Raw genomic sequence first — 26,063 nt, 5'->3', positions numbered from 1 at the left:
AGGAAGTAAAAGGAACACAGTCTATCCATTTTTTAAAATGTGGTATTTACCCAGCCGTGATTCAATCTGTAGGTCTCAAACTTTTACAAATCCCTGAATAAAAAAAGGTTACCAGGACTCATTACAAAAGAAGGTTTGAAGAGTTAGGGAAGTTTTTTAATTATACATTTTTATGTCAACATAGACAATACCTTGGTCATAAAGCACACAAAATGTTAACAAAAGAAGAAATAAATACCATTTCAGAATGGTAAGACAATCAGAAAAAAAGCTGATAATGAATGACAAAGTGCTAATAGTTTTTGTGAAGTATAGAAAATAAAGAGAGGGATGAAGTTGGGTGAGAGCCCAAGAGGGCACAAATTATCGCATACATACAAGTTCTTCTATTTTTCTCTTCCTCCTCCCAATAATCAAATCTACCAACCACTGCTAACAGCCAGCAATGGTTCTCAATCGTGGCTACACAGGAGAAAAATGTGGGGTGCTTAAAAAAATCCCCACACCCAGGCCATAGCCCAGACCAATGAAATCAGGGTATCTCAGGTGGAGGGTCCTAGATATTAGTATTGTTCTACACTTCCCTGAGAAATTCCAATGTGTAGGAAAGATTGAAAGTCATAGGGGCGCCTGGGTGGCGCAGTCGGTTAAGCGTCCGACTTCAGCCAGGTCACGATCTCGCGGTCCGTGAGTTCGAGCCCCGCGTCAGGCTCTGGGCTGATGGCTTGGAGCCTGGAGCCTGTTTCTGATTCTGTGTCTCCCTCTCTCTCTGCCCCTCCCCCGTTCATGCTCTGTCTCTCTCTGTCCCAAAAATAAAAAAAAATAAAAAATTTAAAAAAAAAAAAAAAAAAAAAGAAAGTCACGGACTAGCAGTTGATAAAATTAAGAAACTCACTATGTAGTTCTCTGTATTGTAATAGAAGAGTTTGTTTACCCTGACATAACTCCAAATGACCAGAAGAGGCCAGATATGCTTGCACTTTCCTGAAAACAGCGTATCAAGCAGATATGCTGTTTGCTCACTCTAGACCACCACAGTGTGCCCTCCTATTTTAAAATTAAAAAACAAAACAAAACAAAACAAAAACATTTTTTCAGGGGCACCAGGCTCAGTCAGTTAGGCATCTGGCTCTTGATTTTGGCTCAGGTAAGGATCTCATGGTTTGTGAGATTGAGCCCCAGGTCGAGTCTGCGCTGACAGTGCAAAGCCTGCTTGGGATTCTCGCTCTCCCTCTCTCAATAGAAAAAAAAAAAAAAAAAATCATTTCAATCTTAAAAGTTGCAAGAGTCCCCAATTGTTAACATTGTGCCACATTTGCTTTATCATATGTTCTATATATTTACATGTTTCTTCCTGAATAATAGTAAACAATAATAGTAAACTGCAGCCATCCTGTCTCTTTAGCTCTAAGTACATCAATGTACAATTTCCAAAAATGATTATCTTATATAACCATAATGCTATGATCAAAATCAGGAAATTTAACATTGACACATCATCATCATCTAATCTATGGACTCAACTCAAAAGTTTTGATAACCTCCTTCATAGTAATTTTACCACCATCCCCCCTCAGGCCAGGATCCAATGATCACTATGTTATATTTTAGTCTAGTATCTCTTTAGTCTTCTTTAATCTGAAACAGTTCCTTAGCCTTTGTCTTTCATGATAATGACATTTATTAAAGGTTTAGGCCAGTTATTTTACAGAATGCCCTCGGTACGGGGTTTATCATGGATGTTCCCTCATGATTACATTGAGGTTATGCATTTTGACAGGCATAATTCTTACGGGATGGTATGTTTTTCTCAGTGAATGACATCAAGAGGCAAATAATGTTAATGCATCCCATTATAGGTGATGTTAACATCAACTATGTGGTTAAGTTGGTAAATACCAAGTCCTGACCCTGTAAAGTTACTATTTTTTCCTTTGTGATTAGTAATTTGTGAAAGGAAACTTCAAGACTATTTAAATATCTTGTTCCTCATCAAGCTTTCACCTGGTAGTTGTTTTAGTATTCATTGATGACTCTTGCCTAAATGAGTTAAAACTATGATTTATGTGTGTATATGTTATTCAGTGGGTTATAATCTACTACTATGGTAATTTTTTTTTTTTTAATATTTACTTTTGAGACAGAGAGTGAGTAAGTGAGCAGGAGAGGGGCAGAGAGAGAGAGGGAGAGAGAGAATCTCAAGCATGATCCACACTGTCAGTGCAGAGCCCAATGTAGGGCTCGAACTCACAAACCTTGAGATCATGACCTAAGCCGAAATCAAGAGTTGGACACTTAACTGACTGAATAACCCAGGTGCCCCTAATGATCACTTTTTTTAATGCTCAAATTATCTCAAATTTGGCAAGTGGAAGCCCCTTCAAACCATGCTGCTCCTTGATATGTCCCATCAATTTTTTTTTTTGCTTTCTGGCATAAGATGTTCATCTTGTACTTTCCCTTGATGCACCCTGGAATCAGTTATTTCTCCAAAAAGTCCTGATTCCTTTTCCAAAGAGTCCCGATTCCTTTTAGTTGGAAATGATTTTTAGAAACCAAAGGGTATTCAGTGTCCTTTGCATCTACTCTGACTTGAAAGAAATTAGGATCAGAAACTCCATAGTGTTATGGGGCGCTTGGGTGGCTCAGTCAGTTAAGCATCAGACTTCGGCTCAGGTCATGATCTCAAGGTTCATGAGTTTGAGCCCTGCGTCAGTCTCTGTGCTGACAGCTCAGAGAGCCTGGAGCCTGCTTCGGATCCATGTCTCCCTCTCTCTCTGCCCTTTCCCTACTTGCGCTCTGTCTCTTGCAGAAAAGAAACTCCACAGTGGACACTCAATAAATATTTTCGGAATAAATACACGCAATGAATCAGACAAGATAGAAGGACCCTTGGTTCTTCAAGACTAAACTTAGTTAAATCTGAAGACAGTCAGGAGGCCGAGGCCAGTAAATTACAATGGAAACAAGAAAGATAAATTCTGAGGCAGAGAAGTTATATTTCATCCACTGGAAGAGAGGAGAAAAGGTCCATTTGAGGAGAAAAGTTGTTGAGGAATAAGAGGAATGATAGTTGTGTCATGGTTAGAATGCTTCAGTAAATATAAAGACTGCTAAATACAAAGCACAGAATCCTAATCCTGAAGAAAAGTAAATCTCAGCTTCTCAACAACAGGTTGAGAAGAATGAAACCAGTCTGTTTTTGATAGGAGGGCCATCTATCGCACTAGAAATGAGCTATTATTTAGGAACAATTTTACAAAAGATGAGGAGTTTGGATTTTCCCAAGAATCCTTAGTTCCTACCCCACAAATGTAAAAATCAGCATTACATTTCTGATTACAAAGACAATGAGGTTAATAAATTCAAAGCTATTCAAGTAATCCACAGTCTATAACCTAAAAATCATGGAATTGATTCTAAAGGTTCCCTGTTTTAAGTATAAAGAACATATTTAGACAAAGCCCAGATAAAGACTGAGGTAGATCTGGGGCGCCTGGGTGGCTCAGTCAGTTGAGTGTCCGACTTCAGCTCAGGTCATGATCTCACAGCTTGTGGGTTCGAGCCCCGTGTCGCGTTCTGTACTGACAGCTCAGAGCCTGGAGCCTGCTTCGGATTCTGTGTCTCCCTCACTCTCTGCCCCTCCCCCACTGGTGCTCTGTCTCTCTCTCTCTCAAAAATAAATAAACATTAAAAAAAAATTAAAAGAATGAGGTAGATCTATATGGAGGGATATGAAAATATCAAGTTTCTATGTACTGTTTACATGAAGTTTGTTAAAGATAAAAATTTTTTAAACATATGTATTAATACTTGCATTTATATGCACAGAAAAAAACTAAGGATACACCCTGAGTTCACCTAAGGAACAAGAATAAGGAGAAAGAGAAATTTCTTTTTTACTTTTTACGTGATCTGTATCGCTTTAATATTTAAAAAAATATTTTTTTTAATGTTTATTTATTATTGAGAGACAGAGACAGAGCATAAGCATGGGAGGGGCAGAGAGAGGAGGAGACACAGAATCTGAAGCAGGCTCCAGGCTCCGAGCTATCAGCAGAGCCCACAAACTCGGGGCTCAAACCCACAAACCGCGAGATCATGACCTCAGCTGAAGTCGGACGCTCAACCAACTGAGCCACCCAGGTGCCCCTGCTTTAATATTTCCAAGTAAAAACTAAAAGAGAATAAATGTGCTGCTGCTTCCCTTTCTGCCTTCCTCAGACCTACCCATCTTCGACAAATTAAAATTGGATTTCATCCTTTCACCAAAACAGAACCTCCAAGCCAAAATGAAGTGCATCCCAGCTCTATCTATATTTAAAAGCCCATCCTTTAATAATTTATTCAAATACACTTTTCTGTACAAATAGTAGATCCCCAATGAGATAGTCCACAATATGCATGTCTAAAGAGGTCAGAAACATTCTAGGTGGGACAATCTTAAACCACAATTTTTGAAGGAATTCAAACTTAAAAGTTCTTTAATCAAGTTTTCATACTTACCTTTTTTATTGGTTGTGAAGTACTTGGAGTCAGTCATGGTTTTGGATCTTTAATGTGCACCTACAACAAGAGAAAAAAATTCCTTTATCCAAATTATTGATGTCCAGCAAGGAATTCAACTACTTTTAAGAACATTTATAATAATTTCTGTACTCAAAATTGAGTATTTTCTTCCTTACCACCGTTATTGGTGATTCAAGAGATGCAAAGATAATTAAGAATGTAACTCTTGCCTCAAGGAACTGGGGCAAAATAACAGGCTAAATGGAATGGACTGATAATATGAACCTATTATGGCTTTGTAATTTTATCCATAATTATCTCAACACCTCGAAGATCTAAAGCTAGACCTTTTTGTAAATACATCTTCAATTAGGCACTCAAATATTTAAGATAAAAAAAGTTTGTTTTGAAAGATCTCCCAATTACTTTCCATTCAGGAAAATGCGATTTACTCCCTACCTCAAGGGACGTATCCTGAAAACACATATCCTGAAGCAATGTTAAGGTCAAAGTAGAAAGAGAAAACAGTTGTGCCAACCTATTCACTATTACACTTGAGAAAAGGAATCTAAGAAAAAAAAGACTAAATTAATAGGACAATATTCTTTCACAACAAATATCTAGAGGCAAACATGCCTCATGCATGGATTTTTTTAATTACAGTTTTCATATTTCCAACAATCTACACTTAGCCCAAAAGAATAATATTCCAAAAGAATAACATTCTTCAATAATTCTTTTGTATTCCAAAAGAATAATATCACTTTACAGTTAAAAATAAGGCCAGAAAAAAAAGAGAGAGAAAGAGAGATTTATTCAGTCACTATTGCATACAAAAGAGAACCAGAACTGGCGTTAAAATTTAAAAGATCACGGATCTCAGCCTCAAGTTTAATACTTCTGTTCCAATTCCCAGGAAATTAATCCAGCTGACACATGGTTTTACTAGTAAAACAAAAATGGCATGGACTGGTCACATTTCTCCCTAAATAATGAGACAATGTTTTCTGATTTGAGAAACTCAAGACTTCGTCCAAAGTACTCGGTATCTTTAAATGTATTAAAATTTTCTTTTAATAATATCCCTTCTGCACTCAAAAACATGTATCTTCTTCCTTACCATCATCAACAATACTTACTACCAAATTTAGGACTGATGCCTGGCACCTGCTCATTACTGTCATGCCACAACATGAGTGATCATAAATTTGGCAAACTTGAGCAATACCACATATGGCAAACAACAGTAAATATGGATCAGAGAGAAAAGACCTAAGCACTAAACAAATCGATGTAATTAAGGAAAAGGAAAAAGAGCCAAATAAACATGAAATAATGAAAACAGCCTGGCTCAAATTTGATCTCTAAAATGTGCCACTTGAACAACCTAAAGGAAATTAGACTTAGCTGAGATCTTTCCAAGTGGCTATTATTTACAGTCCTGATCCTTATGCAAGAGCGCTATAGGTTGTATCAGAATTTCACTGAATTCCCTTGTTAAAAGACGCAAGCTAGAACTCACAAACATTATAGAATACAGAAATTCCCATTTTAGGGGCACCTGGGTGGCTCAGTCAGTTGAGCGTCTGTCAGTGTGGAGCCTGCCTGGAATTCTCTCTTTACCTCTCTCTGCCCCTCCTCTGCTCATGCTTTCGCGCTTTCTTGCGTGTGCTCTCTCTCAAAATAAGTAAATAAAACTTAAAAAATTGTTTTGAAAAAAAAAAGAAATTCCCGTTTTGATAGTTGTTTAAAAAAAAAATTTTTTTTTAACGTTTAATTATTTTTGAGACAGAGACAGAGCATGAATGGGGGAGGGTCAGAGAGAGAGGGAGACACAGAATCTGAAACAGGCTCCAGGTTCTGAGCGGTCAGCACAGAGCCCGACGCGGGGCTCGAACTCATGGACCACGAGATCATGACCCGAGCCGAAGTCGGACACTCAACCACTGAGCCACCCAGGCGCCCCCCGATAGTTGTTATAATTAAAAATCAACCTGTAACAGGGGCTTGCCTTCTGCAGTATTTTCATAATGCCTTTCTAGAAAAAATTTGAAGAATGTTATAATCATTTAATCCATTTACAATGTACACTAAATTTGAAATGGGCAAATTGAAGAAAGGGAGTCCTTCACATAAAAGACCTGGAATAAATCTGAAATTATCACGTAATAACTTACACATAAAAAGAGAGAAACGGCTATACAGAAACGATCACTAGAGCCTAACAGGAGAGCCATAGCTCAAGGCCATTATGGCTTAAGATGTTACTATGCCTATTAAGTCCAATAAGATCACCAAAACTTAAAACTTGTTTAGGATTTACAAACAAAATCTGCTTGGAATTTTTCATACTGCTTGTTTTTGCTTTTTAACATTTTATTTATTTTTGAGAGAGAGAGAGAGAGAGAGAGAGAGAGAGAGAGCACTCATGCTAACAGCAGAGAGCCCGCTGCAGGGCTTAAACTCACAAATCATGACGGGAGCCAAAGTCAGATGCTTAACCGACAGAGCCATCCAGGTGCCCCCCCCACCCCCCCACCCCCTCGCCCAGTTTCTTTGAAAAGGGGCACAAAAATTGTTGTTTTCTCAAGATCTCATATTCATATACACATATTAAAAAAAAAAATTTTTTTAAGTAACCTTCTTGCCCAGCCTGGAGCCTACCAAGGGTCTTGAACTCATGACCCTGAGATCAAGAGCTGAGATCAAAAGTTGGCCGCTTAACTCACTGAGCCACCCAGGCACACCAAACATATTAAATTCTTTTTTTTTTCTTTTTGAGTTTTCCTTATTTATTTTGAGAGACAGTGTGTGACCATGAGCAGGGGAAGGACAGAGAGTGGGAAAGAGAGAATTCCAAGCAGGCTCTGCACTGTCAGCACAGAGCCTGATGTGGGGCTCGATCCCATGACCCATGAGATCACGACCTGAGCTGAGACCAAGAGTCAACGCTCAACCAACTAAGCCACCCAGGTGCCCCACATATTAAATTCTGAACAGTTTTTTTTTTTTTTCAACGTTTTTTATTTTATTTTTGGGACAGAGAGAGACAGAGCATGAACGGGGGAGGGGCAGAGAGAGAGGGAGACACAGAATCGGAAACAGGCTCCAGGCTCCGAGCCATCAGCCCGGAGCCTGACGCGGGGCTCGAACTCACGGACCGCGAGATCGTGACCTGGCTGAAGTCGGACGCTTAACGGACTGCGCCACCCAGGCGCCCCTAATTCTGAACAGTTTTAACCACAGTCTGTTAAACATAAAACTAACCTAGTCTGAAGTTCTACCTTTATTAATGACGCACACATTTAACTACCTCCCTTAAATTTCATTGTCAAGGAATATATTTCCCTATTCGTTGTGAGCACTGTGTTCTTAACTAGAGAATAACATACCCACCCACAAAATTTCAGGGAAGAGAGTCAAGTAATCTTAGATCCTAAATTAAGAATCTCTGCTCTTAAAGAAAGGAAAAACCTATCACTCTTAGTTCCTGCTGTTGGAAAAAACAGTAATGAAACATCTCTTACCCATACTGGCAGGGACACATTGTATTAAGTCAGTTCCTGCCTTAAGCCAAAAGAAAACTCCAAGAAAAATGAAAATAGTCTAAACAAAAACAAGTGGAAAGAGGTGGTAGTTGCACAACACTGGGATTGTACTACATGTCACTATTCACTTTAAAATGGTTAATTTTGTTATGTGAATTACACTTCAAAAAAATTACATATGTATTTTTTAAAGGAGATAATCACAAGCCAGGGATGAACATAAGCAGATTCTCCAAAATACAAGATGGTGAAAAACGAAGCCTGCATTAGAAGCCAAAGAAAAAGAAGCCAAGATAGAGCTGAAAAAAATAGGGAAAAAAAAATCAAATATTCACCGAAGAGCCTCAAAAACCAAGCTCTTCCCGAAAAAAAAAACAAAAAAAAAAAAAACAAAAAAAAAAACCTTTTTTTTGTTCCTACAGGAGAACTCCAGGAAAAAGCAAAGGCATTATGGAGTTTGAACTCACACTACCTTTCCACCAGATCAAACTCCACAAGTCACTGACTGTTCTGAAGGCCTGTGGTTTGGCCTAGGGATATTGCTGAACAACGAAGCTATCACAGGGAAAGCACACAACCATTCTTACTTGACCTAGCCTGGAGTGTGGTGTCACTGCATTTCAGAGAAAGCTTCCCTGCACAGGATTACATATCTGGATTTAACATAACCTAGTTTCTCCCAAATATAGGTTGTGAAAGACCCTTCTCTTTTTTTTTTTTTTAACATTTATTTATTATTGAGAGACAGAGCACGAGCAGAGGAGGAGCAGAGAGAGAGGGAGACACAGAATCCGAAGCAGGCTCCAGGCTCCGAGCTGTCAGCAAAGAGCCCGACTTGAACTCACGAACTGTGAGATCATGACCCGAGCCGAAGTCGGTCGCTTAACCGACTGAGCCACCCAGGTGCCCCAAGACCCTTCTCTTCTATTCCTCCCTCCTTACAGTCCCCCTAAAGAAAGTAAGGCCAGAAAAAAATTAATAGGGTCTCAATTTCAAATGGCTCTCTGGGAAATGGCGGCTAACTTAGACTTGGTGAGGCCACTAAGTCCCTTCTTTTCACACAGAGCTGGGCTTTACAGTTTGGTGCTCACAGCAAAAAAAACGGCAGGAGTTAACCTAATTATAGAGCAGAAAGGCCATTCGGCCATCTTTTATTACAAGTGTGAAAGGTGCTGAGATATTTCAATGTCTCAATAATCAGAAATTTCAATGCAAAGATAATAGTGTCTTCCATTATCATTTAGCTCATAAGAAATCATAAGACATCTAATTACAATAGACACAAGATGTGACTTCTACTTAAATACGTCAGACTACCGGTACGCCTGGGTAGCTCAGTCAGCTGAGCATCAGACTTTGGCTCAGGTCGTGATCTCACTCCTGGTTTGTGAGTTCGAGTCCTATATCGGACTTGCTGTCAGCGTGGAGGCCACGTTGGACCCTCTGCCCCCTCTCTCTCTCTCTGCCCCTCCCCCACTCTCTCTCAAAAATAAACATTAAAAAAATGTCAGACTACAAAGTAATGTGTTAATATTATACAGTAAGAAGTTCAAAAGGTTTACATCCAATTCTTTTTTTTAAGATTTTATTTTTTTTAAGTAATCTCTACACCCAGCATGGGGCAAGAGTAGCATGCCCTACTGAAGCCTGCCAGGCCCCCCTTTACATCCGATTCTTAACTGAAATACCAAAACTCTGGAAAATTTAAGCCTAGAAGTAAAGAAAGAAGTAAAGGAGAACGTATCATATCTAATTCACTCCTTGTCCAGCTTGGGTCAAATCCGTGCATAAAATGTAATATTTTAAAATATGGATAGTGGGGTGCCTGGGTGGCTCAGTTGGTTAAGCGTCCGACTTTTGATTTCAGCTCAGGCTATGATCTCACGGTTTGTGAGTTTGAGCCCCACATCAGGCTCCGCCACTGCAGAGGCTGCTTGGGATTCTCTGTCTCCCTCTCTCTATCTCAAAATACATAAATAACTTAAAAAAAAAAAAACAAAAAAAAAACCCACCTTTTTTTGAATAAATTAAAAAATAAAATAAAATATAGATGTTTAAGGGGAAAAAAAGATGGAAGAACTGGGCTTTCTTGAGTCTGTCTCTTAATTCACAGAATGTTAGCTTTGTGTTAATTTTACCACCCAACTTCCAGCGAGGCTGTCCGCAGAACACGCTATCCTTTTGCTTCGCTGGGAGTTTAAACTGTCAAAATACCTGCAAACAGTTCTCACCTTACCACCACGCTTAGTCATCATTGGAATGTGTTACACGTTTTCTTGTACAGCTGCATCTCCTTCATCTGCTGCTTTCTATTATTATTTTATAAGTGTACCCTGAGGCTAAGCAATACAGGCATACCAAGCAGGTAATTAGTCACTTAAATTGTTCCTCATTGAGACCACCCTCGTGGTCATACGGCCTTTTCTAAACTTACTGTGCTTTACTTCTTTTAAACCACAATGATTAACAGTTTCTGGCATCTAAGACACACTTCTTTTAAAAATCCGTTTAATGAAGCAGCAACACTTTATGTGCTCAGCTCCATAATGAAACAGCCAGGTGAGATCATTAACATCCCCGCCGCCCCCCACCCCCATAGAAGACTGCTCCTAAAACAAACAGCGTGAATAAATTCTTTCGATTCAAAGAATATGGAAATAACAGGCTGTTCCAGTTTCTTTACCTCTGACTTAATCTACAGCCTTTCTCAAACCAGATCATTCCTGCTAAGCCCAGAAAGAAAAAATTCGGGGCTAAGATTTATCCCTACTTGCTTCCCCCACCTCACATCGGGTCTGAACGTTTCTCCTCCCTTCCCCCCAAGTGTCAGGAATTCCTCTTCTGCCCCAGGTGGTCAGGATTCTAGGGATATGTTCCTCCATTACAAGGTGGGAGAGAGGTGTCGCTTATCCTCACATTACGGGAGACGGGAGAGGTTCGCCCATCAATGGACAAACCTGCGGGGGAATCCCTTTCCCCTTCTGCTAAGCTGGACACGTCCCACCTCTGAGTGAAAGACGCCAAGCGGGGAGGAAGGAAGGTTCTCCCCTTTGGCCTCCAGCCTCTACCGGCCACACCCCTGGCCTCTGGCCCCAACCCCCCGACCTCGAACGTATCTTCCCTCAGGTGCCCCCCAACTCCCAGCGGCCACACCCGAGGATTCCCTCGCCCCGCCAGAGCGGTGGAGTCCCTTTCTCCAACCCTCTTCCTCACAACGGTCACACCCGACGGCTCACTTCATACTCAACGGTCACGCTCCTAGGATTTCCTCTTCCCCCCGCCAGTGTCCAAGTCAACCTGGGGTCTCCCCCCAGCAGTGACGGACGCACCCCGAAGTTAGCCGCCTTGAACTCACCGGAGGCAAGGGCGGGGGTGGCGGCAGCAGCCAGAGAGCACGGCCCGAGTGGTGTTGTAATGGTTTCCTGCACGTCACGACTCCTTCTCCAGGTCTAAGCCACTGCGCAAAACCCACTTTGCCAGAGACAAAGATGGTGGACAGGAAACTCTGACGTCAGAGAACCTCGCCGCGCATCGTCATCCCCGCGCGCGGCAGAACCAGTAAAGCGGCGAGCTCTGTCGCCTTGGAGACGGACAGGCTTTCCCCGGAGACTGGATACTGGACCCAAGAGGGAGTTCAGTGGCTATACAGAGGGATGTATTAAACAAACTGTCGTTCTCTGGATTTGTTTCCTCGCACAGTTCTCTAAAAACTCTCCTATAGAAAGGGTGAAATATCCTGTTGGAAAACAGGATGAGATGGCATCGGATCTGAATTTCTGATTTCAAACCCCTGCCTTGAGAATGACTGGGAAAGTTCCTTAATGTCTCCTTAACCTTAGTCTTGTCTGTAAAAAGGAGCCAACAATCTATCTCTTCCTGGCTTGGGAAGTTTCAGTGGGATAAAGTAGGTAAAGCACCTGGCTTGTAATAGGAGTGCTTACACAATAGTAAGTTACTTTTGGAAACCGAGACCTAGAAATCTCTGTACCTGTTTCTTAATTTTGCTGTGAACCTAAAACTGCTTCAAAAATAGTAAGTCTTTAATTTTTTTAAATGTGGAGAGTGAGAGTGCCTGGCGCAGTAGCTGAGGAAACCAAAATGCAAAGGAGACTGCGAAGTAGAAAAGGAGAAGGAAAAGCTGGTGGCTATAACTTTTTAGGATGTTTTTAGAGTTCTATGAAAGTAGGAACATACTAACCTATTCGCTCTTCTATCTCTGCGACCTAGCCCCCCTCCCCTCTCCAAAATTTGTTGAATGTGTAAATGTATGAATGATCAACAGTATCACTTGCTAGAGAGAGGAGGAGGAAGGACTGAAAAGCGTCCAAGGATTTAGCAATGTAAAGGTCATCATTGCTGGGACCGTCAGTAGAAACAGAAGGCAAAAGCCATGCTGCAGAAGTTTGAGGATAATGGAGGTGAGGAAATGAAAACAGGAGTTACAAATAACTCCATAAGAAAATGTGGCTGAAAAGAGAAGATATATAGGATATTGGAAAGAGAGAATAGTGAGGATTTTTTTAAGTTCCATATTGATACATTTTATTTTATTTTATTTTATTTTTTTATTAATATATGAAATTTATTGTCAAATTGGTTTCCATACGACACCCAGTGCTCATCCCAAAAGGTGCCCTCCTCAATACCCATCACCCACCCTCCCCTCCCTCCCACCCCCCATCAACCCTCAGTTTGTTCTCAGTTTTTTTTTTAATATATGAAATTTATTGTCAAATTGGTTTCCATACAACACCCAGTGCTCATCCCAAAAGGAGCCCTCCTCAATACCCATCACCCACCCTCCCCTCCCTCCCACCCCCCATCAACCCTCAGTTTGTTCTCAGTTTTTAACAGTCTCTTATGCTTTGGCTCTCTCCCACTCTAACCTCTTTTTTTTTTTTTTTTTCCCTTCCCCTCCCCCATGGGTTTCTGTTAAGTTTCTCAGGATCCACATAAGAGTGAAACCATATGGTATCTGTCTTTCTCTGTATGGCTTATTTCACTTAGCATCACACTCTCCAGTTCCATCCACGTTGCTACAAAAGGCCATATTTCATTCTTTCTCATTGCCACGTAGTATTCCATTGTGTATATAAACCACAATTTCTTTATCCATTCATCAGCTGATGGACATTTAGGCTCTTTCCATAATTTGGCTATTGTTGAGAGTGCTGCTATAAACATTGGGGTACAAGTGCCCCTATGCATCAGGACTCCTGTATCCCTTGGATAAATTCCTAGCAGTGCTATTGCTGGGTCATAGGGTAGGTCTATTTTTAATTTTCTGAGGAACCTCCACACTGCTTTCCAGAGCAGCTGCACCAATTTGCATTCCCACCAACAGTGCAAGAGGGTTCCCGCTTCTCCACATCCTCTCCAGCATCTATAGTCTCCTGATTTCTTCATTTTGGCCACTCTGACTGGCGTGAGGTGATATCTGAGTGTGGTTTTGATTTGTATTTCCCTGATGAGGAGCGACGTTGAGCATCTTTTCATGTGCCTGTTGGCCATCCAGATGTCTTCTTTAGAGAAGTGTCTATTCATGTTTTCTGCCCATTTCTTCACTGGGTTATTTGTTTTTCGGGTGTGGAGTTTGGTGAGCTCTTTATAGATTTTGGATACTAGCCCTCTGTCCGATATGTCATTTGCAAATTGATACATTTTCTTTACACTATTTTTAGCAATACCATGAGTTCAATGATCTTTCCTACCCATAGGACTTCAAAATCTCTATCTCTAGCCTTGACCTTTTCCCAACTTTTCACCACCAAATTGCCAAACACACTTATGGAAAATTCTATATTTATGGCCCACCCAAATTAAGCAAATCATGGGATGAGGGTTGCTGTAAAACCTGGTTCCAGTTACAACTCCCAGAAATCAGAGGTGGATTCATAACGAAGCCACCAGAAAAATCTTAGAGACTTTGATTCATATGCGTCTTCTATTCAAAACCTTTCAACAGCTCCTTTATGCTTAATATGTCCAAAACCTATCCTTCCCCCAGTTCCCCGAAGCTCTATGCTCTTTAGTTTTCTCATCTATAAAATGGGGAGATAGTAATATTTAATCAAAATATTGTTATAAGGATGAAGGGAATTAATATATGTAAAGCACTTAGAACTATGGCTGCACATACTATGTATGTATTTGCTGCGTGATTATCTCGATAAATTACACTACATTCCTCAAGCCAGAAACCTGGGGTCATCCTTGATTTCTCTCTCCTTTAATTGTCACATCCAATCCATCTCCAAGTTGTCAATCTACCTTCAAAATAAATCTTTAATTCATCCAATCCCCTCTATTCCACCTCATTAATACAAGCCACCATCACCTCTTGCCTGGAATACTAGAAACCTCAACTTTTCTCCCAACCATTATCCACACAGCAGCCAGTTTTTTTTTTTTTTTTTTTAAGTTTACTTGTTTTCGAGAGACAGAGACAGAGTGCAAGCAGGCGAGGGACAGAGAGAGAGGGAGACACAGAATCTGAAGCAGGCTTCAGGCTCTGAGCTGTCAGCACAGAGCCCGACGTGGGGCTGGAACTCATGAACTGTGAGATTATGACTTGAGCTGAAGTTGGACGCTTAACTGACTGAGCCACCCAAGTGCCCTTAGATTTTAATTGCACTTATTTTGAAGTATAACAAACATTTTATAAAAAGTGCACACATTATAAATGTAAAGCTCGGATGAATTTTCATAAAGTAAACATAAGCACATAACCATTACAGGGTCATCTTAAAAATACAAATCTCATCGTGATTCTGGCATTCTTCCATGAATTCCCATTGCACTTGGGCTAAAATCCAGTCTCTTTCTCATGGCCAGAGTCATTGCATGGTTTGGCCTCTACCTCTCTAACATCATTTTATGCCTTTCAGTTACTCTTCATTTTTCCTTTTGCTAGCTATTGCAGCCCTCAAATATGCTAAACTCTTTCCCATCCTAGGGCCTTCACAAATACCGCTCCTTCTACCTAATACTACCCCCTCCTCCCGCAACTCCTCACATGGCTGGCTCATAATTTAGGTCTTGGTTTAATTGCAATCTCCTCAGAAAGGCACTCTGTTTACCCATTCTAGAAGGTTCTGCACTCCCAGCCCACACCACCACACCATCCCAGCCCTCTCATTCTATTTACAAATTGTATCTTAATTTATTTATTATCTCCCTCCTCGACTAGACTGTAAATTCCATGAAGGCAGATACAATTTGTTTTTATTACTACTTTATACCCATCACCCAACATAACGCCTGACACATAAAAGTTACTCAGTATTGGGCACCTGGCTGGCTCAGTCGGTTAAGCATCCGACTCTTGATTTTGGCTCAGGTCACGATCTCACTGTTCGTGAGTTTGAGCCCCACATCGGGCTCTGTGCGGACAGTGCGTGGAGCCTGCTTGTTATTGTCTTCCTCTCTCTGCCCCTCCCTTCTTGCTCTCTGTATCTCTCAAAATAAATACAAATAAACTTTAAAGTTACTCAATATTTATTAAATAAATTACCATCCACAGGCAGAGTACTAAAACTAGCATTTAAGACCTTCCATAATCCGTCTAAATCTATTTTCAACATACTCTCTACTATTCCTATTTGTGCCTCTACAGTTAAAGCAAGCAACAATTTGTTCCTCCTATCCACTCCATGCTGCTCCCTTAGCCTCAAAAGTTCTGTCACTACTACTAATACTTGCCCCAAATGTACTTATCTTTTGAGGTCCACCTGATTCATAAAACTTTCTCAGTGGACATCTGTTATGATATGAGGTACAGAATGTACCAGGTTACATCATTGCATTAAAGAGCAACTGGCAAAGGGAAGTGGAAATAAAATATGAGGTTAGAAACAATGTTCTTGCCTTTGGTTATGCAGGCCAATAAGGGTGTTCTGTTTAAACTGGTTAGCAGTGTGTATTCCTCCCAGCTGATAGTTATCTCTTCCTCTAAACTCACGTCATATTAGCCTGTCTGATGGCTCTGAATACCTCTTCACATAAGTGCACTTTTTATGTGTCTTATCTATTATTACATTATAAACATGAGGGCGGGATTTATGATGAGGTGGTTATTTGTTGGCTGTAATAATTGACACTAACTATTTTTGACTGCCTTTTCCTTGTGCAATTTCAATTTACTTTTGGGGTATTTTCAAAGACCGTTAATCAAGATGTCTTGCCCTCTTCCCTGAAACAGAGTAGAGAAGACATCTGAACTAAGGTAGGGCAATACAATTTGCATTCTAAGTACAGTGGCAGAAATTTGTTGAAGCTCATTCATTTTAACAATGCTGCCTGGGTGAGACTTTACTAATTCTTGCTAGAGACATCCAATAGGACTGTAGTTCCTGTCCTTTTAGAGCTGGCTTTCCTCATTTTGTTAACTACTCTATATATTTCCAATATTTTTTTTAGTTTAAATAGTGGCCTATTTCTTTTGCTAGTAACCAAAGAACCCTAAAATTGATACAAATGTTTAACCAATTTCCCACTTGTCATAGTAGATGCCATCTCAACTTTGTCTTTTTGTTGTTTAATTAAGAAAAGCCTGCATATGGGTCGCCTGGGTGGCTCAGTCAGTTAAGCACCTGACTCTTGATTTTGGCTCGAGACATGATCTCTTGGTTCGTGAGATTGAGCCCTGCTTCGGCCTCTGTGCTAAAAGTGTGGAGCCTACTTGGGATTCTCTCTCTGCCTCCCTCTCTTTCAAAATAAACAAACTTAAAAGAAAAGAAAAAAGAGAAGCCTGCAAATAAGGGCTACCATTGTTAGAACACCTAATACGTTTCGGGTGCTTTATACAGATACATTATCTCTAGTCCTTAAAATTCCCTAAAGTAAAATATCTTGTATCAATGTGATTTTCGCTGGCAGGTTATTTGGTGGAGTAAAAAAAAAACCTTTTAGAACTATAATTAAGGTTAACTTGCAAGATTTTATTGAAACAATTAAACCCAAATCTTGTTTTTGAGAGTTCTCATTATGCAAACCAATTATCTTTATACCACAAGGTCCTCTAAAGCAGTGAATACATTCTATTCCTATCTATTTAGCACAGAAGTGGGGAGGGGTTGAAGAAAGAGGAATGGTTAAACGTGAAAAAGCAACTCAAGAGAGGGTAAGTTGCATATGATGTAAAGCCCTTTGCTAATTGTAAATTACACTAAGTTTGGTATACAGTGAAAAGTACCATCTTCCAAGCGTCTCCAGTTGATTCTAGTTACAACTCATCAGGATTCCTCTTAGTCCTGTATTCACATCGCTGTGACACATCCAACTGTATAGTAGAGTAGGAACCATTTTCATCAAGTGTGGCAAGTGCCTAGTTATGCTTGAACGTAACTACGCCTACAAGACAGTTAATCTACCGGCTAGAATGGAAAGTGACCGTTCCAAGTTCGGAGGAACATCAGGAACCTTTCTCATTCTCATCTTTTTTCTTTCTTTTTTTTAAATTAGCGGCAATAAGGCTAAAGACTTCTATCTCCAGCTGCAAATCCCTCCTGGGAGGGCCGACTATAAATTAATCACCACGCCCGGCGCACACAGAGAGAACTTCCGTGTGTCCACTTTCCCATTCGTCCCCCCACCCTTCACTAAATCGCCCAAGGGAACACAGGCCTCAGCAGCAGGCTCGGACTCCTGGCTCTGGGTGCCAGACGTCGCGCGGCGCCCCAAACACCTTTCCAAAAAGACCTCTGCAGAGAGATTCAGAGGTGTGGCTTCCCATCGGGGATGCGATGCAAACCTAGCTAAGAAAAGTAAATCGAGCTGAGAATCCAACTCCAAGCCAGACCTCCCCAAATCACTTCTTTAATTTCAGCGGGAGCGGAAGCGGAAGCGGAAGCTCCGGTGGGGTCATAGAGTTTGCTCGTTCCGGTTTCCGGGCCACGTTCGGGGCTAGAGCGCCTCCCGTCCGCCAGCCATCCCCGTCCCCAGCGGCTTCTATTTCCGGGTGCGGCTCCTGTCATAAAGCGGGGGCCTCTCTACAAACGTGGAATCGTGGGTCCTTCGCGCCTCGCCGGGGGTCAGCGCGCAAGGACGGTCCCTGGCGGGGGTACTTAGCAGCCAACGGCTGGAGCCGGTCTTCGCGTACCGAGTCCGCACTGGCACCTCTAACCCCTCAGAGCTAGCTGGCTCTTGAGCCCTCACGAGTTAGAGTCCCTGATTCGCAGCCTCCAGGGCTGCAGCTCCAGAAGATATCACTCCTTCGCCTATCCCTGTCCCCATAGGCATGCTTTGCCCTGTGAGGTACAGCATTTGACAAGTCACCCCTACCCCACACACCACTTCCACCCGCGTCTGCCTTAACTTCGTTCTTAACCTCCTTAGTTTGAGACCCCTCCCTTCTGCCTCCAGAAGAGGTCTTTTTCCCCCACTTCCGTGAAAGAGGAGTTTTGGGTCTCTTGCAGAAAGATTACCTTTAAGACTGAGCACCCATTTGATAACGAAAACAAGTTCATGCTTAGTAAAGAGTTTGTGGGCAAAGTGAAACCCAGTGCCCACGGGAAATTATGGCTGAGCACGGGGCTCACATCACAACTGCTTCTGTGGTGGATGACCAGCCATCCATCTTTGAGGTGGTAGCACAGGAGAGTTTAATGACAGCAGTGAGACCTGCTCTTCAGCATGTGGTCAAGGTAAGGTGTCAATTCTCTGAGAGTTTTTAGGATCTGGGTAAAAACCAAACCAATAATTATAATTCACATCCTATGGTTTAACGGTTATTGAGTCCATGTTATGTGTAGGGCCCTGTACTGAATAACCCAGCACTTCAGGGAGGATAGGGCAGACCCCAAAAGAAGTGCTCATTTAAGCCTAAAGTATAGAATTTAGAAGAAAAAAGGGGAAATGCAAATACAATGCATAGTAATTGTGAAATGGAATGAATTTCATTTTATTAATTTACTTTGCTTTAGGTTCTTGCAGAATCCAATCCTGCCCACTATGGCTTCTTTTGGAGGTGGTTTGATGAAATCTTCACCCTGCTAGATCTTCTGCTCCAGCAGCATTATTTGTCCAAAACCAGTGCCTCATTCTCTGAAAATTTTTATGGCTTAAAGCGCATTGTAATGGAGGACACACACAAGCTTCAGAGGTTGGCCAGTTCTGGTCTCCCAAAGCAGCAGCTTTGGAAGTCAATTATGTTCCTGGTTCTTCTTCCCTACCTGAAAGTGAAGCTAGAGAAGCTGGTTTCTAGCCTGAGAGAAGAGGATGAATATTCTATTCATCCCCCTTCTTCCCGTTGGAAACAGTTTTATAGAGCCTTCCTGGCAGCCTACCCATTTGTTAACATGGCATGGGAAGGCTGGTTTTTTGTACAACAACTTCGATACATCCTAGGAAAGGCTCAGCATCACTCACCACTGCTGAGGCTGGCTGGTGTTCGGTTAGGTCGACTTACAGTTCAGGATATACAAGCTCTGGAGCACAGACCAGCTGAAGTCAGCATGATGCAGCAACCAGCCAAGAGGTAAGGCTTTAACATTCCCCCAAATATTTCATTAACATATTCTAAAATCAGAACCAATTTTATTAAATCCACCTTCCTCGGTTCACTTTCAGGTATTTTGTAAACGCAGAAAAATTCTCGTGTCCATAGAACAAGAGTGGTAAACTTCCTGGTAAACTTCCTCATCACACTAGCTACATTTTTTTTTTCAACGTTTTTAATTTATTTTTGGGACAGAGAGAGACAGCATGAACGGGGGAGGGGCAGAGAGGGAGGGAGACACAGAATCGGAAACAGGCTCCAGGCTCCGAGCCATCAGCCTAGAGCCTGACGCGGGGCTCGAACTCACGGACCGCGAGATCGTGACCTGAGCCGAAGTCGGACGCTTAACCGACTGCGCCACCCAGGCGCCCCACACACTAGCTACATTTTTGTGCATGCTTGCTGCGTGCGTCAGGCCCTGTGCTAGGTGTTTGCTTTACGTACGTTACCTCAATCCTCATCACAACTGAATGAAATAAATTCATTGTTCCATTTAACAGCTGAGGAAACTGAGCCCTGATACTGAAGTCCTTTGCCAAGGCCACATGGCTGGAAGGTGGCAGAACTGAGATCCAAGCCTGATCAACAGTTCTCAAGACTGTGTCTTAACCACAATGCTATACTGCTTCTAGTTAGTGTTTGTGGTGTCCTACAAGTTCATATTCCTCAATATTGCTAAGTTATTTTTTGTTAAGAGCGTTGTTCCTTTTTCTGGATATACTACCTTACACACAACCTATATAATCAGTCTAATTTCTTTCTTAAAACACAAAAACAAAGAAGACCCTAGTCATTAAATACAAAGTTTAGCTCCTATACTCCCAAAAGACTGTAGGTCAGAAAAAAGAAATCATTTAGAACAGATACTAAGGAGACAGTGCCAATCTAGCAACTATTGAATCCCCAAACTGAATCGGTGATTCTGATGAAGAGTGTAAGAACTATAATTTTAGTACCCATTCTGTGATGATACCTACATAAGCAGTTTCTCCTTTTGTCTCCTCGTTCTGTTCTCCCACCAGTGTTGGTGAGAAGATAAAGTCAGCTCTGAAGAAAGCTGTGGGAGGTGCTGCCTTATCCGTCTCTACTGGCCTTTCTGTGGGAGTATTCTTTCTGCAATTCCTTGAGTGGTGGTACTCATCTGAAAATCAAGAAACCGTCAAATCGCTGACTGCCCTACCTACTCCGCCACCACCTGTACACCTGGACTACAATTCTGATTCTCCTCTGTTACCCAAAATGAAGACTGTGTGCCCACTGTGTCGTAAAACCCGGGTGAATGATACTGTTCTTGCCACCTCTGGCTATGTGTTTTGTTATCGCTGTGTGTTTAATTATGTCAGGAGTCACCAAGCTTGTCCCATAACAGGTTATCCAACAGAAGTACAACATCTAATTAAACTGTACTCCCCTGAGAACTGAAAGGGATTAGCATTTTATCTCACAACAAAATTACTGCACTATAAGGCCACAGGACTGATTTTCAGCACAGTATGTAGCATCGTTTGATACTTCTCATCCTCCACTCATAATTATATGGACTTTAAATAACTAGAGTTGACCCCTGAACATGTGTTCACCGGCCCCCCACATATAACTTTTGAATCCCCCAAAACTGAACTACTAATAGCCTACTGTTGACCCGAAGCCTCACAAATAAATAGTCAATTAACACACATTTTGTATGTTAGATGTATTATATACCGTATTCTTGCAGTAAAATAAGATAGGGAAAATACTAAGATTAAGAGAAAGTACCTTTATACTGTACTTTTTTGGGGGTGCCTGGGTGGCTCAGTCGGTTGAGCATCCGACTGCAGCTCAGGTCATGATCTCGCAGTTTGTGAGTTCCAGCCCCGCATCGGGCTCTGTGCTGACAGCTCAGAACCTGGAGCCTGCTTCAGATTCTGTGTCTCCCTCTCTCCCTGCCCCTTCCCTGCTCATGCTCTGTCTCTGAGAAATGAATAAAAGTTAAAAAAAAATTTATACTTTTTACAGTACTGTAAGAAATCCGAATATAAGTAGACCTACGCAGTTCAAATTTGTGTTGTTCAAGGGTCAACTGTATATGGATTTCTTTAAAAAGATGTATCCATTGATCTTAACCTTTTAACTTGCTCTCTAGATTCCTACTTAGAGTTTACAAAGCTGGTTAGAATGAGAATCAGGACTGACAGGAGACATGAAGGTCAATGTACAGGACGTGGATAAAAGGGGATAGTTAGTACAGAAGCTTTTCCTTGAAGAACAAGAGGTATAGAAGCTCTCAGGAAAAACCCAAGTTAGACCTCATAAAGTGGGTAGTGAATAGGTAGCAGCCTTCTTCTTGAGAAAAGAAAGCATTTATCTGCCTATGAAGAAGATATTTTATCAGTTTGCAAACAATGTGAAACATAGACCTGCTCTTTATAGACATACTTAGAAACACTTTAGAAGAACAAAAAGCGCCTTCCATATACTGTGATCCACTTAACACCTGTTATAGTTTATCAACTTTTAAAGAAGATCCCTTAATGAGCCATACAGATGGGAAACTGGTTAAAGAAAAGTAGGGGTTGAGTGTATATTGTTGTCTGAAGATTTCAGTGTGAAAGCAAATCTAATTAATTAAGAGATGAACTAAAATACTGATCTAACTTTGTGCAAAAGAATCTTTTAATAAGCTCTTTCTTCTTGCTGTTAAGAGTCTGCAAAATGGGCACAAATTATTCTGGCTATTAGTAAGTTTCTGTGAAATGCTGAAACAAATTTTAAGAATAAATGTTTTTGGCAAAGAGCTGTTCCAAGTTGTCATGATTATGTGGAAACTTAAAGATTACTGAGGTGTTTAAATTCAGACCACCTTTGACTTTGAGGTATTTTTGTATTGGCATCTTGTGTGTGTGTGTGTGTGTTTATTGCTAATCTAATACTTGGAGAAAAAATCCTCTACTCCAACAGCAAGAATTCAGCTTTGTGTGAAATACCCTGTCTTAGAAATACTACAGAAACACTTCAGTTCTGTGTAGTAAAATTCATGCCACTGGATGGTCAGGTTGGTGAAAATATATGGGTAGAGGAAGGATGAAAATAATTTAAGTGCCTCTGCTGAGATAAGTGTTTTCCAATATTTTCACTCATTTAGCAATTCAAAGTACATTCTCTTATAGCACAAAGTTGATTAAATTTTGAAATGGATTAACCTATGGATTTGAAAATATTAACACTTTTGTGTACCATAAGAAGAATGTAATAGATATTTGTAAAAGTTCTTGTTAGAGCGCAAGGTTTTACGAAAACAAACACCATAGTTAATTAAGCATTTTTAATATCATAATAAGTCAATAAGAAAACTGAACCAGATTCAGGATTGAAATAATGTAGTCCTCCACGAAGATATCAAAAGCCAGATTTTTCACCTCAACCTAAGAAGGAAAACAGCAAAGTATCAGCAATTCAAAAGAATATCAAAGAAACATTCTTATACATAATAAAATCAGTATGCAAATAGATTAAAACATACCAATGTGGAAAAACCACAACCAGAATCAGCTCAGAGAGAAGATTAAGGGATCATACCCTGGTCAAGGCCAACACTGAAGCAGTGGCAATACCAGGTCAGACTATACTTCACTCATCATCGCATCATTCCATTTCACATCTTTCTATACCTAAGACCAGCCCAACACTCTCCATATCCAAGAAAACTTAGGTTAACCTATGAAAAAAATAAAGGCTTCTTTATAGATAAGTTTCAACCATGGGTTTTCAACAAATACTTTATTTTCCATTATGTTTTGCTTTAAGCAAGTCTGCTATACAAAAATGCAAACTTGGAGGAACTTTTTTGCTTTTGAAATACAGAAGAGTGGAGAAGCATTTATGATTAAAAAAAATTTTTTTTAATGTTTATTTTTGAGAGAGGGAGAGAGAATCCCAAGCAGGCTCCAGGCTGTCAGTGCAGAGCCCGACGGATGCAGGGCTCCATCCCACCAACTGTGAGATTATGACTGGAGCCAAAATCAAGGGTTGGATGCTTAAATGACTGAGTCACCCAGGCGCCCCCCAAATTTTTTTTTAATGAGCCCAAACACTAGGCATGATAAAATTTCAGGGATGTCTGTGAAGAGATTTATTGTCCTAAAGCAAAAGCTTTAGAAAAGATTTTCTACTACATTCCATTATAAACTCCAGCTCATTTAATACACAGTTTGATTTATAATTCTGCTCCTAACAAAGAGAAAAAGTATAGTCATAAAATCTTTATACTGGAATCTTCTATCTTAAAAGTCCAAGATCCAGAGAGGCTACGTTTTGCCAAAGGTTCACAACAAATTAACTAACAGTAGAGCTGGAAAGAGAACAGAGGTTTGATGATCAGATTTACATTTTTCCACTACCAGTTAAATATGAGGCTTAATTTCATTTTTCTCCAGGCCATAGGAAAGATAAAAGAAGCAATGCAAGGGGCGCCTGGGTGGCTCAGTCGGTTGAGCATCTGACTTTGGCTCAGGTCATGATCTCAGAGTCTGTGAGTTCGAGCCCCGCGTCGGGCTCTGTGCTGACAGCCCAGAGCCTGGAGCCTGATTCAGGTTCTGTCTCCCTCTCTCTCTGCCCCTTCTCTGCTCATGTTCTGTCTCTCTCTGTCTCAAAAATAAATACAAAAATTTTTAAAAAAAAAGAAAATTTAAAAAAATGTTTAAAAAAAAAGCAATGCAAAGTGTAAGTAATTCAAAACCTGGATAATCAATTTCTGAGTAAGAAAGCTGACTGCATTTCATTTATTCTAAATGACACCTTCTGGTGGTATGTTGTCACTGACGTGGAAAAGCACTTGGATCACAATGTCACCCTCCCCAGCCTTTCAGCATGGTGTTGTCAGTACCTAAGTAACAATTCTGGAGACAGCACATGCTTCCTTCAGCCATCTATAAATGTCAATAGATCGATACTCCTTAGTTAAAAATTGACAGCTGTTGGTCTGTGTTAACCATTCAGCAATTAAACTCCATTAAAAAGGGGCGGGGGGCGAGGGGACTAACAAAGTGCCTGTTTTACAGGGGCTACGCTGGAGTCTTTAGTTCATCTTCCTACACCGGTGAAGTACACATTAAAAACGAGGAAAACAGAGGCTCAGAGAACTTAAAAAACTTTGTCTAAAAGCATGAAACTTGGGAGCGGAGCTCCAAGTGTGCTCCCGCCATTCACAGCACGCACACATTCCTAGCTCTCTTCCTCAGTGCGCTCTGCTCCATCTGGAGTGCCTCCCCCAACCCTTTCAACCTGGAGAACTTCTAATTTTAGTAACCTTACTCAAACGTCACCTTCTCTAAGTGGTCTCTAACTCTGTCATCCTCTCGTCTCACTTACACAGCACTTTTCCCCACCACAGCACGCCATCACACGCTACTTATTTACCCATGCACATACCCCTCCTTCCATCTCTGCCATCGGCCCCATGGCACGGACTGCCTCAAGAACCAGGCCAGTGTCTTCCTAGCCTTTGCATCCATCGCACTCGGAACAGTGCCTGGTACATAGGACGAGGCTCAATAAATGAACGTTTAATTCGGTCACTGGGCGCCCCTTCCTCCTAAACCTAGATTACAAAGTCATCAGCACAATTTAAAAAGCCAACTTACCTCCAGTACTGCACGCAGGTAACCATACAAGCATCTCTAAGCCCTCCCTCCCCTAGCTTCTACCTCATGGCGGTCTCCACGGCGCGCTGCGCAGGTCAACCGGTGCTTCCATACAATGGACTCTCAACAAAATAATAATAATAAAGTCCAAACCGCACCGACTTCAGGAAAGACTGAGAGGGGCCGTACTTGCAGGGAAATACGAGTAAGGCCGAAGCCAGGGCTCAAACCAAAGACCCAGGCACGAGTCCACAGCCCGCTCTCCGAACTCCTCAAGCTCCTACGCCCTGTCTCGGGAGGTTTGCTCCGGCCCGCGGAGACTGACAGCAGCAGACACCCGGCCTTTCGGCTCTTGGCTACAACTCAGTCCCGCTTCTCGCTTGCCGGTAGTCTAGCTTTGCTGCCGCTCGCGAGACCTCCCCGCCCAGAACAGCCCCCTCCGGACAACCAATCCTCCGGCCGCCGTTGAGTCACGTGGGTCACAGCCTTTGTCGGGCGGTGCGAGGAGCAGCCAATCGGAGGGCCAGGCGACACTGAGGCGTGGAGCGGGACGGAGGGCGGAAGCGCCTTTTCGGTTGCTTCTTAGGGTGGGGTCTTCGTCTTCAGGCTAGTGCTTTTTCAGCCTTTGAGCGATTCCTGCCTGCCTCTCAACTCCCTGCCCTTGGACTTTGGGACGTCTTTTGCCAGTTGCCGGTCCTTTGTTTTACAACCGGGGAGGGCATCTGAAAGAGTTGTGCCCGGGATTTCCGGGAAGAATTTATCGATTCAGATAGTGATCCAATAGGATTTACTGCACTTGTCCGATTCCCGCGGGAGGGCTGAGGGCTGGGGGCTGGGAGGAATGTGTCCCTTTCCATTCTGTGGACTCTTTCGTTGATCGGGCGCTTG

General features: G+C 41.6%; 2 protein-coding genes, 1 long non-coding RNA gene and 1 other non-coding gene across 11 annotated transcripts in view; 1 reads left to right on the top strand and 3 right to left on the bottom strand.

Moving 5' to 3' along the window:
* Positions 1-17,272, bottom strand: part of AP2B1 (adaptor related protein complex 2 subunit beta 1) — a 133,587-nt gene extending 116,315 nt beyond the window's left edge. For 2 of the 5 annotated variants that reach the window (XM_042916401.1, XM_042916405.1), the window contains exons 1-2: positions 11,413-11,555; positions 4,507-4,566 (exon numbers count right to left, since the gene is read on the bottom strand). In XM_042916401.1, coding sequence (XP_042772335.1) covers positions 4,507-4,543 — 37 coding nt within the window. In that variant the 5' untranslated portion in view covers positions 4,544-4,566; positions 11,413-11,555. Of the gene's footprint in view, positions 1-4,506; positions 4,567-11,293; positions 11,379-11,412; positions 11,556-15,923; positions 16,007-17,250 lie in introns of those variants that run through there. The other 3 variants (XM_042916404.1, XM_042916403.1, XM_042916402.1) reach the window with 3 other exon arrangements.
* On the top strand, positions 16,010-21,401 carry PEX12 (peroxisomal biogenesis factor 12). 4 transcript variants are annotated; one of them, XM_042916408.1, is made up of 5 exons: positions 16,012-16,281; positions 17,119-17,178; positions 17,520-18,700; positions 18,980-19,533; positions 20,577-21,401. In XM_042916408.1, exons 3-5 carry the CDS (start codon positions 18,575-18,577, stop codon positions 20,974-20,976), a joined length of 1,080 nt encoding a protein of 359 aa, XP_042772342.1. In that variant the 5' UTR covers positions 16,012-16,281; positions 17,119-17,178; positions 17,520-18,574; the 3' UTR covers positions 20,977-21,401. The 4 variants fall into 4 exon arrangements, with proteins under 4 accessions (XP_042772343.1, XP_042772342.1, XP_042772341.1 ...); XM_042916407.1 differs by having other exon boundaries at positions 17,114-17,178; XM_042916409.1 differs by lacking the exon at positions 17,520-18,700 and having other exon boundaries at positions 16,010-16,281; positions 17,114-17,178.
* A 1,443-nt stretch (positions 21,402-22,844) lies between these two features.
* LOC122206400 lies at positions 22,845-25,810 on the bottom strand. The gene is made up of 2 exons (XR_006196440.1): positions 25,176-25,810; positions 22,845-22,958 (listed from the first exon to the last, which is right to left on the bottom strand). It is a non-coding gene; the product is annotated as an uncharacterized LOC122206400 (long non-coding RNA).
* LOC122207452 lies at positions 23,083-23,179 on the bottom strand. Its single transcript, XR_006196864.1, has one exon. It is a non-coding gene; the product is annotated as a Z30 small nucleolar RNA (small nucleolar RNA).
* Positions 25,811-26,063: the final 253 nt, after the last annotated feature.

The sequence above is a fragment of the Panthera leo genome, chromosome E1 (genome assembly GCF_018350215.1).
Source record: "Panthera leo isolate Ple1 chromosome E1, P.leo_Ple1_pat1.1, whole genome shotgun sequence".
NCBI classification, from domain to species: Eukaryota; Metazoa; Chordata; class Mammalia; order Carnivora; family Felidae; genus Panthera; species Panthera leo.
The sequence above is the reverse complement of the archived record's forward strand: the minus strand, read 5'-3'. Positions and strand labels throughout refer to the sequence as shown.